Below are 20315 nucleotides of genomic sequence, written 5' to 3' on the forward strand. Positions count from 1 at the left end.
TAGGACCTTGTCTTGGAATTTCCAGGGATTGGATACTCACTAGCTACAAAGACAGCTGAGGACAGCCCCTATAGAACCTTTAGAACTCTCATTGTCACGTGGGCTCTGTAATCCCTCTTAACACTGTTGCGTGGAATTTGGATTCCAAGAATCTCTAGGCTGTACACTCATTGCCATCTCTGGAGGCCAGGCATAGCACTGCATGGAAAGTGTGTTACCCATTTGCTTCAGTGATTCATGTTTTCAGTGTGCCACTTACTGCTTGAAACTCTGATACTATCTTGATATCCATACTCTGCTATAATTTTTAAGCCCCTTTGTTTTGTTGTAGACTGACTTTCTATACGACTGGTCAGTCTGTTCTCATTCTTCTTCTGCTATCTTTTGCACCTTTTCATCAAGTTTGGAATGATTAGTCCTACTCTTCCTTCAGAGTTTGCTTTGAGGCCCTGCAGCTTCAGACATACCTCTCGCTCTCAGCATCTTAGCTCCTCTTGCTGCCCACATTAAATAGCACAATGTCCTTGACTATAACCAATGTAAAGCTAGAAACATTTTTTTTTTCCCCTGAAGATTTTCTCTTTTAGAGTTTTCTGTCTCAGATGGTTAGCTCTCAGGAGAAGTGGCACAGAGCAAGTGAGTAGAGTGGGAAGTCACTAGACAGAATCCATTGGGCTAAGTGTACTTGCTAACCCGTGCTGTCTTGGAAAAGAAGGTCATTTACTTTGAACTTTTGTTTTCACTTATAAAATAAGTAAGGAATAATATGCATTAGCTTTCTGTTTGGTGCTGTAAGTTATAACAGGTCTACTGGCTTAAAACAACACTTGGTACACTGGCCTACCAGGTTATCACTATATATATGCAGCTCTGGCTGTCCTGGCACTCACTTTATAGACCAGGCTGGCTCAAACTCACAGAGATCTACCTACCTCTGCTTCCCAAGTGCTGGGATTAAAGGTGCATGCTACTATTTCTGGTCCTAGGAGGAGTTTGATACTCATCTAAAGACAGCTCTTCAACCTAAGAATTTAGCACATCAGATTGGAGAAATGGATCAGCAGTTAAAATCATTAGATGCTCTTATAAAGGACCCGATTTTAACCCCCATGGTAGCTCACAATCATCTGTAACTCTAATTCCAGGGAATCTGACTCCCTCTTCTGACCTCTAAGGAGACAAAGTTCTATGTGCTAGCAAACCACTTGTACACATAATAAATAAATATTAAAAGGGGGAATTTAGTACATGCAATGCTAGGCTTATAACTTGGTAAATTATCTGTGAGGAGTTTCTCTTCCCAGATTGCTCTGGGGCTCTGGGGCCTGCGGTATGTTACATTATTCCTTGGAGAGTCTTAAACAAATGTCTACGCACCCCAGATAGGAAATCAGGGGCATACCAAAGTACAGTTGCCACTTAGGTCCATGTTGGCAAGCCAGTGAGTTTATTGGGGCCACTTACAGGGGCAAGAATGACTTAAAGACAGTTGCACCACCAAAGCCATCCCAGCATGGGTGATAACTGACAAAAGCTGGAATCCTAGAGCACACTGCTTGACTTGCAGGCAACTCACCAGGTCAGAGGATGTCTTTTCCAGGCTACTTAGCTAGACTGGGACTCTGTACAGGCAGCTTGGCAGATCTGCTTCTTCTAGGCAGCATGGTTGATCTCTGTGTCCTTGGTAGTCTTGGAAAGGGAGGTGACTTGTGCATCTGGTCAATTTCATGAACTTCCTGAGAATCTAAAGTTTACTTCCTGAATCTTAATGATCTTGCCTTTAAAACTTCTGAGTCTTTTATTTTGAAGCTCTATTATTATTTTATGTGTATGTATGTTTTGCTTGTATGTATATGCACTATGTGCATATATACAGAGGCCAGAAGAGGATGTTGATCCCCAGGAACTGGTGTTAAGGATGATCATGCACTGCTGTGTAGATGCTGAAAATTAAACCCTGCTTCTTTGTAGGAGCAAGAAGCAACCTGACCATGGAGCCATATCTCCAGCCCTAGAACTTCTGAGTTTTAATGAGCTTCCTTTTAGAAATTACTGGATCTTAAAGAACCTAGGAAAAATTACTACAGAATAGCTTGATAAAAGTTAGTGCTAGAACTGTAAGCATAAACCTTGGGATTTCTGTTGTTTTCAGACTTTTATATGAGAAAATAAGCTGATACTCCTCTACCTAGTTTTTATTTTGTGCTGTGTTGATTTTGAAAAGATCTCAAAGAATGTCATCTATTTCCCAGTAATCATTTGTAGTCTTAACTAGCCTGCTAATTATACTGATGGTTTGCCATATTTTCAGTTCTCATAAAGTCCCAAATGTGTCTCTCAGCCCTCATGGATAAGTTCATGTAACCTTAAGATCTAGAAGCCAAACAGGATGCTATACTGGTTATTTTTATTTTTAATTGCTTAGTGTTAGATTTATGATATTTTATAGCACTCTTAGATTGGCATTTATATGAGTTTTTTGTCTCCTCCTACCTCTTATCAGGTGGCTTCCATCTTGGGACAACCATTACTTTCAAGACACAGAGAAAGCAGCCATAACATATACTTATAGGGGCTAAAGACTTGGCTCAGTGTGTAAAGTGCTTGCTATGTAAACATGAGGACTTGAATTCAATCCCCAGTACCATGTGAAAACCAAGCATGGTGATATACACCTGTAATCCCAGCATTGGATAGGCAGAGACAGGAGGATCCCTGAGACTTACTGGCCAGTTATTCTAGCCAAATTGAAAAGCTCCAGGTTCACTTAAAGACTCTGTCTCAAATAAAGTGGAGAGAGAGATTGAGAAGACATCTGACATCAACCTCTGGCATCCATATGCAACACAAATGTGCACACATCTGAATGTGCACATATGATATATCTTTATTTAATTTTTATGGATATGATTATTTTGGTTGTTTGTGTCTGTGTAGCACTTGCAGGGCTGGTGCTTATGGAGGCCAGAAGAGGGCATCAGATCCTTTGGAACCAGATTTATAGACAGTTGTGAGTCTCCGTGTGCATGTTGGGAGTTGAACCTGGGTCCTCTGGAACAGCCAGTGCTCTTAACTGTTGAGTCATTTCTCCAGCCCTCATAATATCTATTTCTAGTGGTTTTATTGTGTTCTCTCCAGTGCTTTGCTCATTGCAATGAAATGGAATTCCCTGTGGATTGAAAAACTGTTCCCTGCCTTAAAGTTTAAAGTTTTGAGGTGGCTTTGGCTTAGTACACAATGAGAAGTACACAAAGGGACTCAAGCCAGTCTGTGGCCAGCCTGTTGACATTTTCTTTCCATTTTGTCTCTTAGATGCACCCACTAGGCCTGTGTAATAACAATGATGAAGAGGACTTGTATGAATATGGCTGGGTAGGAGTGGTGAAGCTCGAACAGCCAGAATTGGATCCCAAACCATGTCTCACTGTCCTGGGCAAGGTAAGCACCAGCCCTTCTGTGTTACTGCCATTGTGGTTGGTGTTTTCCACTTAAGTGTTTCCCTGAGTTTTAAATAGCTGGTTCTGGAGAAGAGCCATCCTGGCACAGCACTCCTTCCTCTGAAACTGTGTGAGCAGACACAGAACCATGGAGCTCAGGAGCTCTGGCCCTGAAAGAGGCCCCAGCCTCAGAGTCTACTCTACCTCTGCGTACTGTATGGCCTTGGGCAAGTTGCTTTCCCTGAGAGTCTCAGCCTCTTATCTGTGAAATGGGTTGATACTAGAAACCCATAGTACTGTATTTTACACCTTTGGGGCCAGATGTTTAAGACCTCAGATTTGGGAGGTTTAGGAAAGTATTAAGATACACACACACACACACACACACACACACACACACACACACACACACACACACACACCTTGGGCACCTGGGGCCATGCTCAGTAATCACAAACATTCATATATGTGTGTAAATCATATGGATATCCACATTAAATGTGATAACTAAAATCTAAATAGCCTTCTGTTAGCCCACAGCTGCTTTGCCTCCAAATGAGTTCAGGTTCATTAATTTTTTTGTTGCCAAGTACGTATGGAAAGACTTGGGATTTAGAACTTCCTTGGTTTCAGAACAGACAGCTGACCTTGCATTATTAGAACTTACCTCATAGGTGACTAGGAGGTGAGGTGAGATGCAATGCCTGGTGCCTCGTGTGCCACTATTTGCTGTTGGCACACCATTTAAAAGTACTAGCAAACAAAACAAAAGCTTTTTAGCTGCTACGGTCAGTATAATTTTTGACTGCAGTATAAGATAGAAATAAAATTACTTTGGAAATCCCATCTATCAGGAACTTTTAATCTGATAGGTCATAACCTGTTTTTTGTTTGTTTGATTTTTTGGCTTGATATGGTTTGGTTTTTCAAGACAGGGTTTCTCTAACAGTCCTTGACTGTCCTGGAACTCGCTCTGTAGACCAGTTGGCCTCGAACTCACTGAGATCTATCTGCCTGTGCCTCCCAAGTGCTGGGATTAAAGGCATTCGCCATCAGTAGATTTTTTTTTTTTTTTTTAAAGAAAGGATTTTGTGAAAGTATTTGAATTTTTGGTTAGGGGAAAGGTAGTCTGTTGCTGGGCTTAACAGCTCCCTCTGGGATGGGGAGGGTGAGAAGGGGCAGTGCCTTGGTTCCACTTCCTATGGGGGTGGTCAACCCTTATGTGGAGGGGGTGGGCGAATCAAAACAGAAAAAATGTGCCATCCTAAATGGACAGGCAGACAAACTTGACAACACAAAAGGAGAAAAGAAAGGGGGTCCCAATGCTTATCTGCCAAAGGGACCGAGAACACACAACATCGAGGGGCCTTCTCACTGAAATACACTCTCTTGGGAGAGGGGTGAGAAGGCTCAGCATCAACGGCACAGACACTAGGAGTCAGGTAAAGGCAAACAGCAGACTTGTTTATTCAGCAATGGGGAAAGCCTTTTATAACCTCCTTCCAGCACCCAGGCTGGTCCCAGTCTGGTGGCATTGGATAGTCACCTATTATTGGCTAGGTTTGATCCAAGACTTCTGACAATGTCTGTTGCTAGGCCCTCAGGCAGACTCCAGGTTGGCCCACCTCTTGGACTCATAGGCCTTATCTTCCTACTGTAGTCCCTAAGAGTAGTTTTATTGCTTAGACATTTTATGGTCCCTAAAGCTTTATCTGTGTACCCTGGGAAGACAACTGAGTTTTGTTCCTGGAAGCTGAAGCTCTTTTGGATATCCAGGCCAGAGAAGAGCATTGGTGCAGGGAACCCTCCCAAACCTAAAGAAGTTCTTTTTTGTTTTATTCGAGACAGGGTTTCTCTGTGTAGTTTTGGGGAACTCTAGACCAGGCTGACCTGGAACTGAGAGATCTGCCTCCCGAGTGCTGGGATTAAAGGTGTGCTCCACCACCCAGTCCTAAAGAATTTCTTGCCAGCCTCTCCTAAAAGGTCTTTGGTCCTGGAGACCCTCAGAAGCCTTATTTGCCTTTTGCAAAGCTCCATGACTCTTGTCAAGTTTTCCTGCCCTTTCATTGAAAGAGAATCCCTGACACAAATTACAGCCTATTTGGTTCATGGTTCACTAAGTTGAATCAAGCTGTTTGAGGTGGCTCAGCCTTGATACTTCATCATTTCAATAGTTGACCAGAGCTGTTTAATGGTTAGGAGCAGTAACCCTCTTGAGAGTGTTTTCTTAGAAGATATGCCAGCTGCATCCAAAGTGTAGGAACAGTGCTCTCCTTATAGGTGTCTGCTTCAAATATGCCATTTGTTTGTATGCTTAAGCTGCTGCTGTGCCATGCTCAGTTTACTGGCTTCAATTGTGAAAGGTTCAGGCATTATGCTGGCCTGCCCCGTTACCTGGCAGAATGCACTCAGGCAGTACTCTTGTCATCCCAGGGTTACATGGGTACTAAGTCTGCATGCAGGTGTAGAGGGCCCCTTTAAAAGACAGACCCCTGCCCACTTATGTTCTCTTACTTTCTCTCTCACCCTCTGTCGCTCCCTTTCTCACTCTCCCTCTCTCACCCTGTAATACTCTCTATGGTCCGTGTTCCTTTGCACCAGTTCCATCTCTCGCCTTCTAGCTTTTAACTTAAACAAAAGAACAATTTGTTTTCCCCAGCCTGGAGGGGCTCCATCTCTTGGGTCTATAAATGGGTTGTAGCAGGGCCCAAACTATAACCTTTATTGTCCTTAGACAGTTTAGTGATGGGCATTTGAGAACCAAACTGTTTCCTCTACTGCCTGAATCAACTGCACCATGGTTTACTTGGTGAGTTTTATATGATTTGGCCTGCTGGTCAGTGAAGCCAGGGGAATGGAAACCTTAGATACATATTGAATCATGGAGCATTTCTTGTGTTTATTCTTCATGAAGTAGTTATTGAATGTGGGGGACTAGGAGCTTAGCATGTGGCTCTACCTGCCTAACAGCAGTAACTTATTTCTGTTGGGAAAAGCTAGGACTGGGAGTGTGTCACAAGACAGTACATATTTGCTGCTGCTGTTTGTCTTAAGAGTTGGCATCTGAATAAAATGATTAGTAAAGATGCCTGGGACAGACAAAGTAAGATGGTCTACTGTTTGCTTTAAATATGGGTTGGTGCAGGAGATGTGATGAATCTTCTTCTTCCTCTTCTCCTTCCCCCTCCTTCCTTTTCCAACATTAATTTCATTAACTTTACCAACTCTGTTTTCTACTTTTCTGGTTTCCCAAGGGTAGAAATAAAAGACTCCAGTGTAGGGGAAGGCATAGAACTCCCAGCAGCTCAGCATGCCAGTCCCCTGCAAACAGTATGATTTTCATTCTATTTCTTGACTTTCAGTGGCTATGACAAGGAATGATAGGCAAGGAGAAGCACAAAGGCATAGGAAGTAGGCTGGGAGTATAGCTTGGTGATAGAGCTCCTGCCTAGCATGCATAAGGCCCTGGGTTCCATCATCAGCACTGCAGTAAAGAAAAAAGAAGTTAAAAGGCACAGGAAGAACACACAGACAGCCCACTGTGCAGGTGGGGATACAAGAACTGCTGTGAATGGATATTGATACTTGTCTCTGTCACTACAGAAAAGCCTGTAGGAAACCAGGAAGGATAGACACAGACCTCTCCTGCCCACAGAAAAACCCAGAAGATTAAAAAAAAAAAAAAAAAAAAAAAGATGCCTCTCTAGGAGTTCAGATCAAGTTTATTTTCAAAGCAAAAGGCATAAATTCATCACCTTGGTTTATTGCCAAGAGGTTTTGAGTTCAGCACTTTAAACTCATGAGAGAAAAATAATTTATGATCACGTTCTTCTAATCTTTTCAGTTCTGTAGAAGGTACAGACAAGGTCAGCTAGGTAGGTAGAGTTAGGGAAGAAACAGGCCAAGACACCTAACCAGGCCCCACTTCAGGCCAAGTTCCGATAAACCTCTGCAGCCATTGGATGGTTTCTTTTTCACTTAGTGTGGAGATGCTGTCCTGGGACTTTGTCTGATGCCTTGAGCTTCTGGGTCATGGTTAGGATCTTCCCTAATACCTTTATTGCAAAGCTGAAAGATTGAACCTCCTGGAAACAGTGAGATTGACATTTGGGGGCAGCTTACTTTGAGAAGGATCTTAAATCATTCCCAAAGTGCAAGAGTCTGTATGCCTTAGGCAGTTTAGCTCTTCAGATTTGTAGTGGTTTTTTGTTTTGTTTTTTTTTTAATTCTTTAATTACTACTCATATTTAGGTATCCATTCCCTCGGCCTCCCATCCTCCTATGTTCTCCCCAACCCCCCCAACCCATCCCCCAACTCCTCCCCAGGGATAATGAGGCCCTCCACGAGGGACCTTCAATGTCTGTCATATCATTTGGGGGAGGGCCTAGGCCCTCCTTGCTATATTGTTTAATAAGCATCTTACAGGGCTGCAAAGAATTTAAGAGGTTAATCTTAATTTGACTATTGTGATCCATCAAATTCGTGGAGACTCTCATGTCAGAACACACATGATGTACTAGAGTTTCCAGCAGAATTCACTTAGCTTGAATTCTAAAATCCCAGACTAGACAAGCCCCAAATCTCAGGTAGACCAATTCAGTGATAGGTTTTTGAAATGTAGTACATCCAGCAGGCCTGGACCTACCCATGTCCAGTGCTTCAGAAGATAGTGTGGGAAAGTTAATAAAAAGATATTAGAAATGCTACCTTGGCTGAGTGACCTTGGAAAGGCAACTTCAGCTTGGTGCCTTACTCCTTTGTGAAGCTCTGCCTGTCTTATTGCTAGCAATAGTTCGTGCTTGAAAGAAAAGGAAAGGGGCTGGGCAGTAGAGGCAGAGGTGGTGGATCTCTGAGTTAAAGGTCAGTCTGGTCCTCAAAGTTCTAGGGCAGCCAGGGATACATAGAGAAATCCTGTCTTGAAAAACTGGAAAGGAAGGAAGGAAGGAAATAAAAGGAAGAAGAAAAGGAAAGAAAGGAAAATAGAACAAAAAAGACACAGGCAAGTAAATTTCCCCCAAAGTACCCATGGCCTTATGATGATGAATGCATTTTGACAAATACCTTGGGCTTAGGTCTATTCTCTTCTAGGATCTGTTTCACTGGCTTCTCCAGTTCCAGTGTAGTTGTTAATCTAACACTTCAGATTTTAAAGTGTGTTCAGGGAACCCTAAAGTTCTTTCCAGGTCTCAAAAGATACCACAGGACTCATAACATACTACATTGCCATGTGTCTTTTTCATTCCATCCTCTCAGAAGTGTGTGGTAGAGCTTTCCAAGAGTGTCATTGTATGTGCTGACTTCATCCTTCTCATGAGTAATGGAATATGTGCTTGTGTATTCTCTGTTGTAACTTTGTTTTCGTTTCTAATAAGCTAAATGTAAATAGCTGTAATCCACACAAATGAAATTTCTTTGGGGTTCTTAATTTTTGAGAATATAAAATGAACTTTGAAATCAGAGTCTACTAACCTGACCTTATGTTCCTACTTAAAGATCATCTCAACAGAACTCACCTAAGCTCTGTGACTGTTGTAGTGTCAGTGGGAATGAGGAAGCAATACACACTGTAGAGGGCAACAAATGACCAGACAAATACGAAGAACTTTAGTGTCTTACAACATCTCAGTATCTTTGAGGCTTGAATTAGTACATAACCTCAGCCATGACCTTCTAGAAACAGATTATGAAGATGAGCCTTCACCTGAAGCAGGAAGTTTTAGATGTCTGGTAAGCTCTAGAGTCCTTCTTGAGTCCTGTATGTGTTGGGGTGGGAAGAGAGGTGCTTATCATCAGCATACCACTCTTATTTGGGGTTCTACTCATGGATGTTTTCTGTAATACTTGAGTGGCCTTGTCCTTAACCCAAGCTCACCTCAGCCCATTTCAAAAGGAGTGATGGAACTGAAGTCCTTGTGTCTGAAGGGAAAAAGAGGCTGCTCCAGCTGCTTTACATTACAGTCTTTAACCTCAGCATGCTGCCTCTGGTCAACAAAACAAGTAGGTATTTGTCTTATCCTGGCACAGGCGACATGACTACAGTTCATTGCCTTGGCATCCCTGGGAGCATTCTATACAATGTTTAGGATACTTCCTATATCAATCTTTTTAAATTTTTATTTTAATTACAAGTATGTGTCTTATTTGCAGATGCCCACAGAGGCCAGAAGAAGGCTTCTGATTCCTTGGAGCTGGAGTTACAGGAAGTTGTGAGCCATCCAACATGAGTGCTGGGAATCAAACTCAGGTTCTCTACAAGAGTAGCATTCTTAACTGGGCACATGCTTCTTTTGGGGGTGGGGGGAGTTTGAGACTGGGTTTCTCTGTGGCTTTGGAGGCTGTCCTGGAACTCACTCTGTAGACCAGGCTGATTTTGAACTCACAGAGATCCGCCTGCCTCTGCCTCCCAAGTGCTGAGATTAAAGGTGTGTGATACCACCTTCTGGCTGGGCTCATGCTTTTAATCCCAGCATGGGAGGCAGAGGCAGGCAGATCTCTATGAGTTTGAGACCAGCCTAGTCTATAAAGCAAGTTCTAGGACAGTCAGCACTTTTACACAGAAAAAACCTGTGGGGAGTAGCACTGTTTTCTGCTGAGCCGTCTCTCCAGCCCATGTCCATATTTTTATAGGCTTTTTTTTTTTTTAATGTATTGCATTGTTTTCAACCAGGTACAGTATTTGGAGACATTTTTAGTTTTCAGAAAAATATGTTAGTGTGGGGTGGAAGGTAGAAGGGGTACAGGTCAGCCTTGTTGCTCAGCATCCTATTGTGTACAGGTCAGTCTCCAACACAGAGAATTCTCTGACTCTACAAAATGTAATACACAATTACTTGTCTATTAAAAATAAGGAAGGGGCTGGAACAATAGCTTGACAGTTAAGAGCATCTGCTGCTCTTCCATAGGACTCAGATTCAATTCTCAGCACCTACTTGGCAACTTACAAATGTCTGTAACTCCAGTTCCAGGGGATTCAATGCCCTCTTCTGGCCTCCTTGGGTACCAGACACTCATTTGGTGCACAGGCCTGCAGGCAAAACACTTACACTTGTAAAATACGAATAAATCTATTTAAAAAAAAATAAGGGAAAAAAGAGAATAATCTGACTTCAAATATTAGTAGCATCAAATTAGAAAAACCCTGCTTTATTGTGACATGCAGATAGTCTCTTTCCCAAAGATGCTAAGTTCTACTTCTTCTGCCTTCATTCCCTCTGTGCCTCATTGTTCTTAGTACATGGTACTTTCAGTCTGTGGAGTGAATGAATGATAAACATTTTGCACATTGAGAGGTGTGCAGAATGAAGGCCATGAAAGTCAAGCAGACTGTGTATGAATGGTAAATCTACTTAGCAGAAGCCAAATGTCTTTAAGCCAGCTAATGTCTCTTTGCCTCTATTTCTGTTTTTCTGCTTTCTGTAAAGAGCTGTGATGGACTGGCTGTTACAATAAAGCACGAGGGGGACCTTGTCATGTTCATGGTAGGCAAGGTTGGCCAAGGCTGGGGACAAACATGCCAGGCAGACAGAGCTTAAGTGAGAAGTTTTATTAGAAAGGGGAGGGAAGAGGAAAGGAAAGAGAAAAAGAGGTAAAGAGACACAGAGACAGGACAGAAGAGAAGAGGGAGACAGGAAAAGTCCTGTCTGTCCCAGGGGAACAGAGGGAAAGAGAGAGAGGAAAGAGAAGAGAGCAGAAGTGTGTGTGTGTGGGGGGGGGGTCCTGTCTTTTAAAGGGGTCCTTTGTGCCTGTGTGCAGAGTACGCAATCATGGAACCCTGGGCTGACCAGGGTACAGCCTGAGCGCATTCTGCCAGGTGACAGGCGGGCCAGCATAATGCCTGAGTACTTACCCTGGCAAGACAGTTCAGCTTGCTGCTCAAGTTTAATGACTTGAGTTTGATTCTCTTAAGCACACAGTGAGAAGAGAGAACTGACTAGAAGTTGTCCTTCCAGTCTCCACCCTTCCAAATACACACAAATAAACTTTGAAAGAGTTGTGATGATTTAAATACACACATGCGCACACACATACACACATGCACACTCTCTCACACACACAATCACAATATGTATCTGCCAAGTTCATAAAGATTAAATAATTTCCTTCTGTCTTCAAGCATACTTCTGCTGAGCAAATGGGAGTCCTTTTCTGAAGTGTACCAAACTGAGTTTCTTATTGGGCAGGACGTTTGGAAGACTGTACAGATTTATTTTAAGGAACACTTGGGTAAATATCTCCCATATTTGGTTAAAAAAGAAAGCAAGAAAGGAATTTGGTAAAAGAAATCAGACTAGGAGGAAAAGATTGGCTTGATGTGAATAGAAAAAATTAGGAAATACCATTTTGCTTTTGAGTTCATGTGTCTGGTTTGAAAGTCAGACTTCTTAAGTGACACTTTTCACCTACACCTACATCTTTCATAAACCTCTTGGTTAAAAGGCTATATTAAACACCCCCCCCCACACACACACACACCCCAGATACATCTTTAGCTGTAAAAGTCTTGAAGGAGTTTTGAAGATGGTAAGTGAACAGAACAAATAACTGTGTCTGCTAACCCAAGGGGCACAGGCAGCTTGTTGGACTCAGAGAAGCCCGCCTCTCAGTCTTGGCAGTCCTTAGCACCATCTACATCCATTGATCCGCTTTCAGCAGAGCTGCAGTGAAGTTGTTCCAGGTCACAAAGGATGATAACAAGGCAGCCTAAAAAGCTCAGCAAAGGTAGCTACTGAATTGTTTACTGTGAGAGGTTGTGATGTCTTCATACTACATAAAATACCAGCTCAGTTGTCAAGAACCTCACATACCTGGGGACAAGCCCACAGTTGCATCTCCATTTTCAAATAGAGGGCCTCACACACATCTTGTTTTGCATATGCATTAACCTGCTTAAGTAGCATGTCCTGGCCATGGTCAAGGGTGATGTAAAAGCTTCCCTGATGGTTCCTAAGGCCACAGAGAGGATAGATATCTCTAATCTCCCATCACCGCATGCACATATCATACTCTGTACACACGCATATACACACGCACACAGAGTACCTGTATAGCATAAGAACAAAATACATTCTTCTGGAGACTTAAGTAGGGGGAATGGAGACATAGGTGAGAATCTGTCTGCTGGCCTTGGTCACGAGACCTCAGATTCCTGACACAAATACCATATATTTTCATTGTTTTATTTTGTACTTCCTTTCCAAAGACACCAACTTGCACAAACCCACACATGTACATGCATAGTTCCTGGGATCCATTCTGTTTCATAATGTTCTTTTCCAAATCCAATGTTATATGATATGATCTGACTGAGAGGCCAATGAGAAGGATTAGCAGGTAAAGAAAGGAGCCTGCCACTAAGCCTGACAGTCCGAGAACCCTTATACCTACTACATGGTGGAAAGAGAGAACCAACTGCTATAAGTTGTCCTCTGACCTCCACACACCCACATGGCATACTCACACCCCACCCCACTCTCCCCACATAACCAAAATAAGTAAAAGTAATAATACAGTTTTTCTTTTTCTTTTTTTTTTTAAAGATTTTATTTATTATGTATACAACATTCAGCTTCCATGTATATCTGCACACCAGAAGAGGGCACCAGATCTCATTATGGATGATTGTGAGCCACCATGTGGTTGCTGGGAATTGAACTCAGGACTCTTGGAAGAGCAGTCAGTGCTCTTAACCTCTGAGCCATCTCTCCAGCCCCAATAATACAGTTTTTCATTATTTAAGAACTACTTTATTAATTTCTGTAATGAAGCCCATGTAGATGAGACTTTACATGCTTAATACAGTATTTTGTTCCTACCAATATATTCCAGTTACTCTAAGGATACTGGAGTCAATAATGAATAAGATTTTAGTCATACTGAAGAACTTTGCTATTTCTTGTGCTAATTAAAGGAACATGGCCTTCACTCTTCAACCTGTTGCTATAGTTCTTCACAAGTTTATCTGCTCTGAAATGACCCTATGAGAAAAGCAAACCATGCAAGGAACCTGTTAGCTTTCAGCTTTATTCCTAGCCCCATCTTTGATATTTGTAAAAAATCAGGGTTGTTTTTGTTTGTTTGTTTTTTATTTGTTTGTTTTTTGGTTTTGTGTTTTATGTCCCTGGATAAAAAAATCTCAGTTGTTGGTATGGGTTTTTTTGTTTGTTTGTTTTGTTTTTATAAGATTTCTGGGTTGGTTGGTTGGTTGTTGTTTTTAAGGTTTTATTTTATGTGTAAAAGTGTTTGCCTGAATATATGTATGTGCACTTTATGCATGTTAAGTGCCCACGGAGGCCAAAAGAGGACATTGGGTTTCCTGGAACTACAGTTACAGGCCCTTGTTGGCTACCATTTGTTAGTGACCTTTTAGGGACATCACTTAGTACCCTGCACACTCACATCCTTGGGCTTTTGAAGCATGATTACTCAGCTCTGGGAAGCTCTGGTTGGTGCTGGCCTCTCTATGCTATCACTTTTCATTTGTTAATTTCTGGACTCTCCTTTTCTACAGATTGTTATTCTTCTGCCTCAGCCTTTCTCACAGCTGTGGGAATGGGGGTCACCATTAGTAACTGGCTTCAACAGAGATGTCATCTGGGTCTCTTAGGAACAAGCTAAGGTCTTGTTGTGTCTGTAGACCCAGAAAGCTTCTATAGTATAATATAATATATAATACCCACCATACAGACCACTAAATATGTTGTCATAATTTTTAGGTTGTTTCTTCATGGTTGTCAGATACTAAGGAAATCTGGGTTCTATCTTGGAGTTATTTGTCTCATTATTACAAAAATTTAACAGAGTCAAATAGAAGGGTGAGTACAATTTTATTTAAATTTAAAAGAAAAACCCCAGGAGAGGCAAGCTGTAGAGGAGAATGGAAAAGAGAAGAAAAATAAAGACTGTTTAAGTTAAGCCAGGATGGAGGCAACCACACGGCAGGATTTGGGGAGGGGGACTTTAGAGAATGAGTAATGAAACCCAAAGTATCACGGGGGAGGGGGGGCAGACAGATAGAGACAGAGAGTGTGTGTTTGGCACACAAAGAAAAGGACAGAGAAGAAAAAGGAATGGTCACACCTCTGAGTCAGGTCTCAAGAAAAGAGGGCAGACCTAGCCAAATCTTACCGAAACTTATAAGAGCTGCCAACCCCTCTCCCCCTTTTTTTTTTTCTTGGAGACAGGGTTTCTTTGTGTGTCCCTGGCTGTCCTGGAAATTCACTTTGAAGACCAGGCTGGCCTTGAACTCAGAGATCTCCTGAGTGCTGGCTGGGATTAAAGGCTAAAGGTGACAAAGAAAGGGACCACTACTCCAATATAAGTGTATGAACAAAATGAAGTTTTACTCCTAATCAGGATCGTGTACTAAGGAGGGAAAACAGAGAACAGGAAGTGCACTGGGTTTTTATTCTAACTCAGGTGGTTTCTGTGTCTTTTCTCCATTGGCTGGGGTCTGACCTCAAAGCCTCATTCAGGTAGCTAGTCTGAAAAGAATTGGCAAATAGGAAATGAAAGAGGTAGGGGAAAGGGACCACTGTTCCAGGCCATTACATCCCCAGAATAGAGCTATGGCCTTTGCATAAGGCTTTACTGGGTTGAGAGGATTAAAACATTTTCATTAAAAGTCTTACTTGGTGAGGAAGATAAAAAACTATTTTAATTATTTGTCTTTACAATAGTTTTATAGTATTTAATAGAAAAGACTCATTTGCTTTTTCTTTCCTTTTTTTCCCCCTTTGAGACAGGTTCTCTATTATGTAGCCCTGAGAGAGAGAGAGAGAGAGAGAGAGAGAGAGAGAGAGAGAGAGAGTGTGTGTGTGTGTGTGTGTGTGTGTGTGATGCATGGCACACGGGTGAAGGTCAGAAAACAACTTGGAGGAGTCATTCCTTCCTTGTTGGTCCTGGGGATCAAACTCAGGTCACAGACTTTGCAACAAGTACTTTTATCCAGTGAGCCATCTAGCTGTCCCTATTAATGTTTCTTTTACTAATTAGAAGATTAGAAATATTATTTTCAGTTGCATATCTTTGATTATCAAACATCAGCAGACATAAAACTCAAAACTTTTTTATTTTCTGTGTGCTGGTTTAATTTCCTTTTGCAAGGGCACAACAAAACCACTGAACTGGACCACTCTAGGGGTAGAAGGAAAGTTTTATTGGGGGATCAAACTGCCAACGCTACTCTCAGGGGACAGAGAAGCAAAATGGCAGAAAACCAAGTGTATTTTATATTACAGTCAGCAGGGTGGGGGATTTTGAAGTGATACTAGCTGTTGGTGTAAAGTTTGGCAGTGGAAGGAGGGCCAAGGAATGCTACAAAATCACATAAGAGATTTATTGGGGGTGGGTGAATGAGAAAGGCCACCTCTGAAAGGAGGGGGAAGTGGGAGAGGGAGGGAGGGCGGGTGGGCTGTGATAGGTCAGGTTTTAAGGGGTTTGGTAACGAAGCACATGTATTGGGGACCTTGGCAGATTCCATGGCAGGCGAGGGTGACCAAGGCAGAGGGACAAACATGCTAGGCAGACAGAGCTTAGTGAGAAGTTCTATTAGAAAGGGAAAAGGGGGGAAGGAAAGAGAAGGGAGGTAAAGAGACATAGAGACAGATTGAGGACAGAAGACGGAGACATGAAAAGTCCTGTTTGCCCAAGAGGAACATGGGTGGGGGAATAGGAAAGAGAGTGTAAGTGGGCAGGGGTCTTTCTTTTAAAAGTGATCCTTTGCACCTGCATGCTTACCAGAGTACTACCTGAGTGCATTCTGCCAGGTGACAGGGCAGGCCAGCATAATGCCTGAGTCCTTACGTAGGGGAAGTACTGGGCAGTGGTGAAAACGGAAAGGTGTTGCATTGGCCTTTAATGACAACTATTGGAGGTAGGGTGGGGTATGGGGGACCACTTGTTTCTAGTTAGGGCTTTTTGTTTGTGTTTTTTGTTTGTTTGTTTGTTGGGGGGGTTGAGATAGGGTTTCTCTGTGTAGCCCTGGCTGTTCTGGAACTCAGAGATCTGCCTGCTTCTGCCTCCCAAGTACTAGAATTAAGGCGAATACTTGTTTCTGGAATGTGGGTGGTTCTAACATTTCTTTATTTTAAAACCTAAGGAAGGTGACTGGTGTGGTACAAATGAGGGTGCCATGCTCTTTAGACTGATTCCTGCCATCTGGAGGTTCAGTGTTTTTGGGGACCCAAGAAAGCTGGGATGCTGGGAAAAGCAGGTGGCTTCACTTGATGTCTTGGCTCTGAAGGAGAGTACAGGTTGCATTGGAAGTTTGCAATCTTTGATTGGAAATCTCCTGGAACAGATATATGTTAGGGGCAGAAAGTAAAGCTAAGGCTTAGAGAAAAATGTTAGATTTACATCAAAACTTTTAGGCCCATGGTCCCGGTAGTTGGATGAGAGGAATTGCCCCCATCCAGGGCAGAATAGGTAGGTGGGGAAACACATTTTTGATTGACAATAGTTATCTGGAGTCTATTTGAACTGGGAAAGGTAGATTCCCTGAAGCTTACAAGAATTTTTTGTTTTTTAAAGTTTAGAAAAAGAGGTTGCTTCCATTTTGATGAGGTCATCAGCCAAGATGGTGGAGAGCCACCTAGTTGCTATTTTTAAACATCTCTTTTCCTAGTAGGGATATTGTGTGTGTGTGTGTGTGTGTGTGTGTGTGTGTGTGTGTGTGTGTGTGTGTGTGTGTGTTCTGAATGAGAGTTGAAGCTGGGTAATGGTGGTGCACACCTTTAATCCCAGCACTCAGGAGGCAGAAGGCAGACATATTTCTGTGAGTTCGAGGCCAGCCTAATTTGTAAAAGTTAGTTCCAGGACAGCCATGGCTACATAGAGAAACCTTGTCTGGAAAAAAACAAAAAAATTAGATTGAATCCAAGTTCCATACAGAATTGAGTTACATATGTATGAATGTATAGATTTTATTTATAAGCCTTTTTTATATTTAAAGCCAAATATTGTTATAGATTTTTAAACCATACCCATTGAACTCACAAATCCTGAAATAGAGTTTACAGCATAGTCTTAGATTTTGGGGGAAGCAGAGCATAGAGATCAAATATTTTTAAGAATGGGAAATAGAACTTAAAGATAAGAGACTTTTGGAAGTGTAGAGCAGAGCAAGTTTAGGGTTTGTCTTGGGGTTTTTATTACTGTGAGAGACACCATGACCACAGCTACTCTTACAAAGAAAACATGTAATTGAGGTGGCTCACCTACAGTTTCAGAGGTTCAGTCCATTATCATCCTGGTGGGGAGCAGGGCAGCCTGCAGGGAGACATGGTGCTGGAGGTAGCTGAGAGTTCTACATCTTGTAGGCAACAGGAAGTGGACTATGACACTGGGCAGTATCCTGAGTATAGGAAACCTCAAAGCCTGCTCCCACAGTGACACACTTCCTCTAATAAGGCCATACCCACTCCAACAAACACACCTCCTAATAATGCCACTCCCTAGGAGATTAAGGGGGCCAGTTACATTCAAACTACCACAGGGATCATTTGTTTGTGCATTGGCAATTGTTAAGATTTATAAGAATTTAGAAATCAAATATACCAATTTTTGGGGCCATTGATCTGTGCTAAAGCCAAGCCGTTTGAGTCCATCGAAGAGGAGAGGGGTCACAAAATGAAACTCCGCTGGAGGGCATTTTTATAAGCTCTATGAGGGAGCAAAGGGAGCAGAAGCTATGGGCCTGCAGGCAGGAGCTGAGAGGTAGCAAATTGGGACTGAAAGCTAGGAGAGAGCAGGGGAAAGGGAACTGGTAAGCATCTTTAATAGAAAGAACCAAATGGGTGAGCAGGCCAGAGCAGAGAGATGTGAGTAAAATATTGCCCGTGTGGTGGGTGCCCCAAGGGAGTAGCAGACTCCGGGATACAGAAGCACGGCATACACAAGGAAAGGAATGGTCTCTAAGAGACAAGGAGGAAAAAGCAGGAACTCCACCCAAGGGAGGGTCCCAATATTGTAGAAGCTTCAAGGGTGTAGAGAAGCTGCAGGACTTCCAGGAGGGAGCTGAGGGACAGGAGGGGCAAGGTCACAGAGGCCCAGAAGGACTTAAAAGCTAGGGGACTTAGCAGGAAGCTCCTAGGACAAGACAAGAAAACTAGCATTGTACAGGCCTAGGAAGGCACAAAGAGAGAGCAGGTAGCAGAAGAAAAAGGAGATGTTCACATGGGTATAGCAGGCTAGAGACATAGCAGGCTACAGGATTCAGAGAAACAGGTAGATGCCCTTGTGGAAGGCATAGTATGCCAGAGCTCAGAGACAGGAGAGGCAAATGTTTAGGAAGCAGGTAGAAGGAAGCAGAAGCTGAAGAATCTACTCTAGAATTTGTAATCAAATTTTGTGGGTAGCAGAAGCCAACAAAAAGAAATGATTGATGCCTACCTTAGAGGTTGCTGTAGGGGCCAGAGACACACACCATCCCTTGAGGGGTGTTTGTGGAATGTGTGCAAGCTGTTGCTGCCCACCCCCTTCAACAAACTTAGAGATCCACCAATGGTAATTTAAAGACCAGACATTTACATGGTATGTGAAGAAAACCAGACAAAAGCAATCTGGGCTTGGAGCGGAGAAAAGACAAATAGGGAATGGGGAATCTCTTTCTGTTCCTTCCACTCACAGTATTTGTAAAGGTCCCAAATAATTTGGGACCTATGGTGTCATTAGTCACATTTTCATTGATTAAGGGATACTGAGGCCAGATTTGATTGCAAATGTGAATAAATATGGAGCCCTTCAGCAGCCAGAAGCTAGGAGGTGGTGGTACACGCCTTTAATCCTAGGACTCAGGATTAAGAGGTAGATGGATCTCTCTGAGTTCAAAGCCACCCAGGGATACACGAGATTGAATCAGTCTAAAAGAGCACAGATCACACGCCTTTAATCCTAGCACTAGAGGGGTATAAAAGATAGAAGCAGGGTCTTCAGTATTCAATAGGAGGCATTCATTCTCCAGCCACACTGAAGATAGGAGTATTCAGTCTCCAGCCATGCTGAGGAGAGGCAGCAGTTTGAGACTCAGTGAAGAATTCATGCCTGGATCAGCCTATTCAGCCTGAGCTTGAGGTGAGAGCTAGTCTCCAGCTGCTTTGTTTTTCTGATCATCAACTTGAAGTTTGAACCTCAAAGCAGTCTCTGGGTCCATTTATTCTTTCACGTTACAGGGTAGCACCTGGTTCTAGAATGTGGGCAGCTCTAACAGTTTGGATTGACCAGGAATTAGATGTCATTGCCCCAGGCAGTTGACCTCTGAGGGTGTAATAAAGGAGGGTTCTGGTCAACAGAACCCACCTTTAGGCTCCTGTTTACCTGGCCAAAGTCCTTCAGTTTAGGACACTGTCACCAGCACTGCCATTCTGGGGGACCACTTTGGACCTAACATTTCCCTCCTGGGCTCTTGCCTGTTTTTATTCATGGATTTTAATGTAGGTTTTAAAAAACAGAACTCTGTAAGTACTCATTTTCTATGTTGTTATTTGCAGTGGTGAGGATGGAACCTAGGACTTTCCACATCAGGCAGGCTTTCTGATGCTCAGCCACACCTCTTGCTCCAGGATGTTTTTGGGCTTTGGGGTTTTTTTGAGACAGGGTTTCTCTGTATTGTTTTGGAGCCTGTTCTGGAACTGGCTCTGTAGACCAGACTGGCCTCAAACTCACAGAGATCAGCCTGCCTCTGCCTCCCGAGTGCTGGGATTAAAGGGGTGCGCTACCGGCTCCCAGGATGTTTTTTAATTGGCCCTTTTAGTCATCTTTTGTTTGTTGAATGTACATAATTTTGAAATTTCTGCATAGCTCTTATTATTTCTTCTGTTGCTTCTAATCTCAATATAGTCTATCTTTAAATCACTTAAAATTTGTCTTTACATGTGTAATAT

General features: G+C 42.7%; 1 protein-coding gene across 1 annotated transcript in view; it reads left to right on the forward strand.

The window, feature by feature from the left end:
* LOC100772745 (E3 ubiquitin-protein ligase ZNRF3) overlaps positions 1 to 20315 on the forward strand; it is a 236684-nt gene that overhangs the window by 81199 nt on the left and 135170 nt on the right. Inside the window, 1 exon segment of the mRNA XM_027387369.2 lies at positions 3313 to 3438. Coding sequence (XP_027243170.1) covers positions 3313 to 3438 — 126 coding nt within the window.

The sequence above is a fragment of the Cricetulus griseus genome, assembly GCF_003668045.3.
Source record: "Cricetulus griseus strain 17A/GY chromosome 1 unlocalized genomic scaffold, alternate assembly CriGri-PICRH-1.0 chr1_1, whole genome shotgun sequence".
Lineage (NCBI taxonomy): Eukaryota > Metazoa > Chordata > Mammalia > Rodentia > Cricetidae > Cricetulus > Cricetulus griseus.